This window comes from Rhinoderma darwinii, chromosome 2 (assembly GCF_050947455.1).
Source record: "Rhinoderma darwinii isolate aRhiDar2 chromosome 2, aRhiDar2.hap1, whole genome shotgun sequence".
Classification (NCBI taxonomy): Eukaryota; Metazoa; Chordata; class Amphibia; order Anura; family Rhinodermatidae; genus Rhinoderma; species Rhinoderma darwinii.
Window position 1 is genome coordinate 263,308,575 of NC_134688.1, and position 10,771 is coordinate 263,319,345.

At 39.8% G+C, this 10,771-nt stretch overlaps 1 protein-coding gene across 1 annotated transcript in view; it reads left to right on the forward strand.

The window, feature by feature from the left end:
* The window catches only part of LOC142742956 (mannosyl-oligosaccharide 1,2-alpha-mannosidase IA-like), a 97,332-nt gene extending 86,766 nt beyond the window's left edge, over positions 1-10,566 (forward strand). Inside the window, exons 11-13 of the mRNA XM_075853232.1 lie at positions 1,872-2,044; positions 4,508-4,623; positions 9,608-10,566. Coding sequence (XP_075709347.1) covers positions 1,872-2,044; positions 4,508-4,623; positions 9,608-9,713 — 395 coding nt within the window. The 3' untranslated portion in view covers positions 9,714-10,566. The remainder of the gene's footprint in view (positions 1-1,871; positions 2,045-4,507; positions 4,624-9,607) is intronic.
* The last annotated feature ends 205 nt before the right edge of the window (positions 10,567-10,771 follow it).

Sequence of the window (10,771 nt, forward strand, 5' to 3'; positions counted from 1 at the left end):
AGAACCTTTCACCTGCCCATACATGTGCAGCAGAGTATACATGTAATAGGCAGGGCTGCACAAACCGTGGGGCACTTTACATTTTCTTCCTATCCTCCGTTATTTAGATATCGGTGCCGTTATATTTGGCGCCCGATATTTAAATAAACCCCTGAATTGTCAATGGGGCGTGTAATTGGCAAGGGGGCGTGTTACTATCTCTGTGACACTGTCCAATCCGCTACGAACAGTGTCACAGCATGAGATGGAGAGGAGACTGTGTACTCCGCTGCCACCATTGAACAAAAGAAGAGAAGAAGAATGTGAAATCTTCTTCTGTTCCGTGGCAGCGGGAGTATCGTCAGCAGTGGCGTCGGAGCTGTGCGCGCACACGCTCTCACTCCTCAGCTCTCGGCAGACAAGAACGACAAGAGTGTGTGATCTCTCGCAAGAGATCACACAGTCTTGTCATCCTTGTCTGCCGAGAGCTGAGGAGTGAGAGTGTGCGCGCATGTGTGCACAGCTCCTACGGCGCGGCTGACAATACTCGCACTCGCTCTCCTCTCTCCAGCTCTTGCTGTGACACTGTCCGTAGCTGATTGCACAGTGTCACAGCCATGTTACACGCCCCCTTGCCAATTACACGCCCCATTGACAGTTCAGGGGTTTATTTAAATATCGGGCGCCAAATATAACGGCACCGATATCTAAATAACGGAGGAAGATAGGTAAAATATTTAAAGTGCCCCAGGATTTGTGCAGCCCTGCCTTTTACATGGTGCACTCAGCTGCACATGTATGGGCAGGCGAAAGGTTCTCTTTAAGTCAATTATCATTTCTTGTGTTTTAGTGATGTTTAACACCGAACAATTATTCTTTGATCATACACAAAACTCCACAACCTGTTCCCTGTACTCTTTATCATCATCATCGACAATAAACCCCACCACCACCACCACCAAATCATCCGAATATTTCTGCATATGACAAGTAGCTGAATTATATTGAAAATCAGAGGTGTACATTGCAAAAAGAAATGGAGCCAAAACTGTACCTTGAACCCTGCTCAGAACCCCCCTGTATGAGTCAGAACGGAAAGCTGCTCTATAAGAGCGGACTTGATGCGGCCGTGGCCGCCATGTAACACAACATTCCCCCCTACAACCATTGCTGTAGAGAAAATGTCTGGCTAGACAAGGCTTTCCCCAGAAAAATCAGCTGTTTGCTAGGGGTGCCGGTAGCCGCATTGGCAGCTGCATTTTGAAAAGTGAGACAACCCCTTTAACCTCTGCACAGCCCTCTTTACAGTTTTTTTTATTTATTGGTGCCTAAGCTTTACAAAAGCAATGATAGTTTGACAGTCATGGCCAGAGTCCTAACAAGGCGACCTAGCTAGAGTTCCACAAGAGACTATATTGATTTGGATCGGTTACAATAAATAATTTTAAAAGTTGTGCTGAAATACAGTGGGCATATTCTGTATTCTGGTATACGATATTATTGCCCATATCACTGGTATTCAGTCATATGGGCAATAATTGGCATTAGGCTAGGGTCTTCTTGCACGTAGTGATATGGGTTATGATGATATGGGCTCTTTGTGACTTTTTTTTAGCCATTAAGCTAAAAAGCTAAAAAAAATTTATGTGATGTAACAGGGTAATATTAAGGAAGATATATTAAAAAACTGTTCTCAGCAATGTAATAGGAGCACTGATCTGGAGATTCATAAGTAAAAGCAAACAGTCTGGACTGAACTACCGTAAGGGTTTTTTACATTTTGGAATGTGGGTGCATTATATTCGGACCAGTGAGACTGAGGAGGGGAGTGCATTATAGGTAAAGCATTTTATTAAATCCCAAATAATGTACTACTAACTCCTACTTTTCAGATACTAAGCTTGGGCCTGAAGTTTTCAGGTTTGATACTGGGGCTGAAGCCACATCGACCAGACTGAGTGAAAGATATTACTTATTACGTCCAGAAGTGGTGGAAAGTTACTTGTATTTGTGGAGGTTGACGCACAACCCCAAGTATAGAGAATGGGGCTGGGAGATCGTACAGGTAAGGAATGATGACAATAGTTCTATTTCCATGGCAAAAATATGTCAAAATAATGCAACATAAGGCATGTAATAAGTTCTGGATTACATTATGTTAGCTTGCTTCTTTAATTTCCAAAATGAGATGAGAATGTCTAATATAGACATGCAAAATCGAAAGATATTAACACCTTAACGCATATTCACATACATGCACTGCATGGAAAGGCAACCATTCGCACATTCTGCTGTGCATGTAGGTGATTGTAATTGTGCAGGCACAGAAGTGGTTTGACAGAGTGAGGGATCACCCTCTGTTGCCCATCGGCGGCCCTTGAACGTGATGGCCGGCCGCTAATGGGTTGCCATGGCAGCCGGGGGCCTAACAAAGTCATAACTTGAAGCTCCTGGATCTCAATACAAAATCTGTAACAGGGCCCCCAGCCTACCATGTGGAATTTTTAATACTGGTGGTATGTTATGTGGCAGAGGGACTTTTGAGCCCCCTCAATCACCAAGGCCTGGGTGCAAACTGCCACCTCTGCACCCCCTATAACTATGCCTCTGCTTGGCTTGGATTTGGTACCATATCTATGAAGAAGCTCTTCTACCCACTACACTTATCATATTCACACACTTAACCTAAGTATCAAAAACGTTGTTGCTGAAGGACAGAAAATGTGCGCGTACAGCACTCTATCCCCCCATTTCCATGAGGCACAACCTTACCAAATAGCCTGCACATACAGTACCTACTTTATGTAATAGCATCAGCTGCAGTGTATATACAAACTGAAGAATATATGTGTATAATGTGAAGAATAGAGGAAAATAGCAACAGTGTAAGTCACAGGTAGAGCTTTGATCATTCATATTGGGACTGGCTGGGGAAGGCTTATCGGTATCTGTATGATGTGTATCTCTGGAACATAGTAATACTGCATCATGAAACACAGATAATGATTCTTTACTGTATGTGACATAATCTCTTGTAACACACTGCATACTCTTTCTTCATTCCCGGCTATTACAAATATAAATTTTCCTTCGCTCATATCTTTGTTGCACTCATCCTCTTGTTGAATTTAAATGAAAATATTACTTTAAACTCAAACAAACCGCAGTTATCGGTCTGTATCACATTTGTCAAAAACCGGCCTGAAGAAAGGCCTCAAGTTACAAAAAAAGGCTATGCCTTGATGTTATTCATATTAACAGGAAATCAGAAATCATTACTAAGAACATCAGAAATGGCCGCAAGGAGAATGTCATGTTGAATAAAGTCAGTCTGCAAGTGTAATTAACTAGCTTCTTTTGCTGAGAATATTATGCACAATTTTGGTCGACTGCGCTATTGATTCTGTCAAAAACAACGGAACCCTGTCACAGCAGTGACAAACAGAAAACTTTAGCAATGTTTCTGTCACAATTGAGATCAATGGTGATACAAACAGAAGCTAAGGTTTCCGTTTGCTTTTCCTTTGAGGGGTTAACCCGACCAAAACCTCTGACGGAGCCCCTCAACGGAAGGGCAATGCTGATTGTCTACTTTTATGGTACTGTACCACACTGAGCAGGACCTCCCCAATCTGCTGATGTGAGTGAGTTAACATAATTCCAGTTGCCCCCATTTTGTAATCATGCCCTGACAGAACATCTGTCAACATGTAGAACTCATTCCATATGTTTTTGTACATAGAGTATATTTAGTCCAATTGGATGAGCCTTTGAAGGCCATCTCCACTGCAGCCAGCAAACAATCTCACCCTACCTATCTCATGCTCATCTTTCTGAGACAATGATTATCAATTGTGGATACCGTTAATATAATTTGATATATACTAGAACTGATACTAATGTTGGCCATAGATTTGCGATAACTGTCTATTAAACAACTGCCTGACTTTTCCATAAACATGCATGCTCAAATTGGCTGAGCATGCATGTTTATGTCAACAGAGAGAGAGAGAGAGTGATAACCAACATGTCATTCTTATTTTCCCCTTCAGTAAATATAAGGGGACCATTGACTAGGTACCAAAGACATGAGGTTGTTGACATTTCCTGACAAAACCACTTGGATCTGCAGTCAAAAATCGATGTCTACGGTAATAGATCTTTTACTGACCCTAGGGTTGGTAGAGCTCCTTCCACTTCCAGCACTCAGACCCCTCCATAGTGCTGGGTCTGATCTTTTCCTAGTGTATGAGAATAGTCAACAATTGGTTAATAGCAGATATTTTTCCAACATGCTGAGAAATGTCATTGTAATACTAAAAAGCTTTTGATTGGCAGGATTGTTTTCTAATGGTATGTTCTCGTTCTCACCCTGACTATTGCATGGCTGACGTCAGTAGAAGAAAAAAAGATTGCTGTCACTTGCTTCAGTAATTTTTATGAGAAGAACATATATAATATTTTGCTTTGTTATCACAAAACCTTTTGATTTTTAATTTTGTATAACTTACTGTTCCCCTCCATTCAGGCCTTGGACACATATTGCAGAATAGAAAGCGGATTTTCAGGCATAAGAGACGTGTACACCACAAATCCCAACCACGATAATGTTCAACAAAGTTTTTTCATGTCAGAAACATTAAAGTGAGTAGAATATGTTTATTCAGCTTTGCTTAGCATTACATATTAAGATTTTCTCACTGTTATTATATATGTGTATATTTTAAGTAATTTATTTTCTATATATATATATATATATATATGAGATTCACAAATATATACTATAGATCAATCAAGCTTTGAGACAGCTTTGAGACAGCTTTGAGACAGCTTTAGTTATTTGATATTGGATTGCTGGCTTAACCCCTTCCCGCTCCTGGACGTACTATTAGGTCATGGCAGCTGTATCGTTCGCGCTCCATGACCTAATAGTACGTCTCGGGAGTAACGGCCGTTTCGGCCGTCCTCCCGACACATACAGGAGCTGTGACAGCTGCTGTCTCGTACAGCAGCTGTCACAGCTCCTACAGCGGGGACCGATCGCTGATTAACCCCTTAAAAGCCGCGTTCTATAGAGATCGCGGCTTTTTAGGGGTTAAGCTGCAATCGCCGGCCTGCTACGCGATAGCGGCCGGCGATGGGGACTATGGCAACCGGACACCAAACAATGGCGTCCGGCTATGCCATAGACGGAAGCCTAGTGGGTCCTGACAACGTCAGGACCCACTATGCTTGCTGTCAGTGAGTAGCTGACAGTTCTAATACACTGCACTACGCATGTAGTGCAGTGTATTAGAATAGCGATCAGGGCCTCCTGCCCTCAAGTCCCCTAGTGGGACAAAGTAATAAAGTTAAAAAAAAGTTAAAAAAAGATGTGTAAAAATAAGAAAATAAAAGATTTAAAAGTATTAAAAGTAAAAATCCCCTTTTCCCTTATCAGTCCTTTATTATTAATAAAAATATATAAACAAACAAATAAACTATACATAATTGGTATCGCCGCGTCCGTAACGGCCTGAACTCCAAAATTATTTCGTTATTTATCCCGCACGGTGAATGCCGTAAAAGAAAATAATAATAAACCGTACCACAATCAAAATTGTTTGGTCACTTCACCTCCCAAAAAATGGAATAAAAAGAGATCAAAAAGTCGCATGTACCGAAAAATGGTACTGATCGAAACTACAGTTCGTGAAGCAAAAAATAAGTCCTCTCACGGCTTTATTGATTGAAAAATAAAAAAGTTATGGCTCTTAGAATAAGGTAACACAAAAAGTAAATGATTTTTTACAAAACGTATTTTATTGTGCAAACGCCATAAGACATAAAAAAAACTATAAACATCTGGTATCGCCGTAATCGTATCGCCCCGCAGAATAAAGTGAATGTGTCATTTATAGCGCACGGTGAACGCTGTAAAAAAAAAACAATAAAACAACAATAGTAGAATTGCTGTTTTTTAGTCACCACGCCACCTAAAAATAGAATAAAAACTGATCAAAAAGCCGCATGCATGACATGAAAACTGCAATGGATTCCTCAAGGGGTCTAGTTTCCAAATTGGGGTCACTTTTGGGGGGTTCCCAATGTTTTGGCACCACAAGACCTCTTCAAACCGGACATGGTGCCTAATAAAAAAGAGGCCTCAAAATCCACTAGGTGCGCCTTTGCTTCGGAGGCCGGTGCTTCAGTCCATTACCGCACTAGGGCCACATGTGGGACATTTCTAAAAACTGCAGAATCTGGACAATACATATTTAATAGTGTTTCTCTGGTAAAACCTTCTGTGTTACAGAAAAAAAATGAATAAAATTGAAATTCAGCAAGAAAAATGAAATTTGCAAATTTCACCTCCACTTTGCTTTAATTCCTGTGAAATGCCTGAAGGGTTAAAAAAAAACTTTCTAAATGCTGTTTTGAATACTTTGACGAGTCTAGTTTTTAAAATGGGGTGTTTTATCAGGGTTTCTAATACATAGGCCCCTCAAAGCCACTTCAGAACTCAAGAGGTACCTTAAAAAAAAAGCTTTTGAAATTTTCTTAAAAATATGAGAAATTGCTGTTTATGTTCTAAGCCTTGTAACGTCCAAGAAAAATAAAAGGATGTTCAAAAAACGATGCCAATCTAAAGTAGACATATGGGAAATGTGAACTAGTAACTATTTTGGGTGGTATAACCGTCTGTTTTACAAGCAGATGCATTTAAATTCTGAAAAATGCAATTTTTTCAAAATTTTCTCTACATTTTGCAATTTTTCACCAATAAACACTGAATATATCGACCAAATTTTACCACGAACATGAAGCCCAATGTGTCACGAGAAAACAATCTCAGAATCGCTTGGGTAGGTTTAAGCATTCCGACGTTATTACCACATAAAGTGAAATATGTCAGATTTGAAAAATGGGCTTTGAGCATTAAGGCCAAAACTAGGCTGTGTCCTTAAGGGGTTAAAGTGCAAACAGACTTGGAGTGACCGTTCCAGCATTCGGGTATTGCTTTCTTCGCCACTATCAAGCAGTGGACAAGCTATCTGGTATGTTGGCTATGCGGCACATTGTAAATGACCTTGCCTCAAGGTATCATGTTTGGATAGGTGGTTAAAGGGCCATTACCCTTATTGCTCAGAGGCCTGATGACTTCCAGTTCAACCCTGGGTACGATTCATTGAAGGATTGGAGAAAATGGTTTTCCACCAGTAAGATTGAGGCTGGATATATATGGCCAAATCCTAACATTTCATCTGACAGCCCAGAGACTATATAAATGTCTAGTGTAGTCATACTACTTGGGCTGTTTTCATGCTTTTAGTATGTTGTTAGAAGATGACCAAATATACAGCCACAATACGAGCTGTCAGTATATTCCAACTGGCTTACAATCTTAGTAAATATTATCAAAGCCAAGAATAGAATTATCAAGCATAATATTAGAGTACATGCATTAATACAATCACCTTAATGGTGTAAATCAAAATAATTTTTTTTTCAATGTTTTTTTTCCTAAAAGTGTTACGCATACCGTATATTTGTGGATGTCACTAGTCAATCTTTTAGTAAAAACAGGTAATCTAGTATAGGAGGCATCACTCACATTCTTGGCAGCCAAAAGTTCTGTTTATTTATCCAGTTTGATGAAGTTTTGCACCAAAAAGAGTCCTTGCCAATGTTTTTTGGTGTCTAAACGCTGCCAAGCTGGGTGGATAAACATAACTTTGAATGTCAAGAATGTAAGTAATGCCTCCTGCAGATTATACTTTGTGACATTGGGAAGGTGGACGATTCTTGTGGAGGCTCTGCAGGAATTACTAAATACTTTGAGGGAGATCTATTAAGACTGGGGGTTTTATTTATATGGCAGTCTTAAAATAAAGTGACATGCGCCAAATTTATTAAGAGATGGATGCCTCCTAATAAATTTGCCACATCTCGGATAGTCCTAAAGACAGAAAATAAAATCTATGTCTGCTATGAGCAGGAGTAGATTTGCGCTACCATTTGCACCATGTTCTGTCTTTAAAATTACTAATCTGTTGGAAACTTGCTGCCCCCCTCCCCGCTCCTGGTTAACCATGCCCACTTTTGAAAAATGGCAAGATGAAAGTTGAAAGTGATGCGGTGTGCCATAATTTTCAACTTTTTTACGCCGCAAAACTGTCACAAATGGCTTAATAAATTCCCCCTTTGTGTGTATGCCACTCTATCTTTTATGCCTTAAAAACAAAACTGTTGTGGTAAGCTAAATGTAGATATTTTTTGTTAAACTGGCGCATTGGAATTAATGGATGAAGTAATAGGTGATTTGTAATGCATTTGGTAAGCTAAGCAGTATTGATATAAATTACCATTAAGACAAATAGACACTCAGCTATATGTTATCTTTTACGTGCTGTAGACATCAACACTGGATTTCTATTAATTAATTCTCATCCCATCTCATTTTATTAGTCAGGAGACACATGGCCAATACGTTTATCTAGAAAAATGATCTCTGTGCTTTTTGGCTGCCAAATGCAGTAAAGCAGGTGATTCTATGAACTTACTGCTAATGAATCTGTTTGCATAAATAGCCGGATTTCTTTAAGTACTGAAGCAAAACAGCACAGATGAAATTAATGCTGCCCTAAGTGTAAAGGTCCTTCTACATGGCCCGATATGGGCTGTAAAAACAAGCACTGATCAACCAGACAGCTCGTCGATCAGCGTTCGTTTGCTCCTTTCAAAAGAAGCTGTGATCAGTAATGTACAGGGATGAATGATCGATACCCCTCATCAACAGCACATCTCCCTGTTTACACAGGGAGACTTGCTGCCAACTAGCGACCATTTATTTGGCCGCATAAACGAGCACATCAGCTAATGAACGAGTGTTTGTTAAATCATAGGCTGATCATTGCCCTGTTACACAGAGCAATTCATATGAACGCTTGTTTGCCCGATCATTGGCCCGTGTAAAAGGGCCTTAAAGAGGTTATCGGGGGACCAAAAATTATTAGCAGTGTACTCACTGCAGTATGTGAGTACACTCGCTAATATACATTCCGGTCCCCCGTCGCACTGATTCTGAGATTTTCATGGATTTGTATAGCGCTGCCGGGGGACCGGAAGTCTGGTTGCACAGCCTTCTTTGATGACTGTACGACTCTTCATCATACAACTCTTCACTGTACTCTATGTAATCGCTGTACTACTGCACTGCTTGTACATAGAGTTCAGCGGGGCCGGTCATATGACAAAGAGTCGTATCGTCATCAAAGAAGACTGTGCAACTAGACTTTCGATCCCCCAGCAGTGCTATGAAAATCTCTGAATCATCGTGATGGGATATTGTATATTAGCGAGTGTACTCACATGCTAAAGTGAGTACACTGCTAATCATTTTTGGTCCCCACATAACCCGTTTAACTCAGCTATGAAAGATACATTATCAGAGGTGAAACTTGAAGCTCATGGGCCCCATGAGCATCAAGAGCGGCGCTGTTTCTAGAAAATTAAAGCAGATCTTTCTTTTCTAATCGTGGTAGTAATTTATACGAAGTGATTTCAATGAAGAAATACATATACTATACTTTGTTACAATATGACTAATTGTATAACTGCATTATATATCTTTATGTGTGTTCTATAGATACCTCTACCTACTTTTTTCGGAAGATGACCTGTTGTCATTAGAAGACTGGGTTTTTAATACTGAAGCACATCCATTGCCAATAAATAAACTGAAACCCATTTGAAGCACAAGAAACCAATACATATCTATTCAGTGTTTTTATCTGAAATGTAAATTTTCATACAAAGGAAATTCTATTTTGTGAGCTAATTTGAGATACCAAGAGTTGCATAAAATACAAGAACCTGTTCCTTGTTCCATTTAAGCACTAAAAGAAATGGTGGCCTTTTGCAGAAATTTCTGCTTTTTCTTACTTATGTTATTATTATTTTTACAAGCAGAGATCTATGGTTTAGAAGAAAATCTATTTGGATATATGTTATATATCTGTTCAGAAGGTTTTGTAACCGTTGTACTGAGATTTCACTCATATTAAAAGGTAACCCCGGTTTACAATATCACTATCAATAATGCTCTAGGCAAAGAGAAGCAAAATAATACCGACCGCTGAGCTAAAGATTTTCAAATGTACCTAAAATTAGCCATAGACATGAGATTTAAACTGGCCATGAGACACATGACCGATTGATCTTCTGACTGTGCCCTTGGCCAATACAAACATTTATAGACATGCACAGAGAAAAAAACACTAGATACGGTGAGGAAAAACATAAAGAAACCTCTTCATAATGTCTGATTGGTGCCTGAGGCAAGAGTTCCAGAATGCGCCCCCCATACTTAGCAGTTGGGTGGACAATACCCTGTTCTAGCTTTTACCTCTCATATATTATATACATTATATGGACAGAAGTATTGGGACAGCTACACATTACACCTACAGGAGCTTTTATGACATCCCATTCTAAATCTATAGGTATTAATATGGAGTTGGTCTCCTCTTTGCAGCTAAAACAGCTTTCACTCTTCTGGGAATGCTTTCTACAAGATTTTGGATTGCGTCTGTGGGAATTTTTACCCATTCATCCAGAAGAGTATTTGTGAGGTAAGACACTGATGTTGGACTAGAGGGCCTCACTCACAATCTCCATTCTAGTTCTCCTAAAAGTGTTCAATGGGGTTGAGGTCAGGGCTCTGTGTGGACCAGTCAAGTTCACACCAAACTTACCCAACCACGTCTTTATGTACCTTGCTTTGTGCACTGTGGCACAGTCCTGCTGGAAC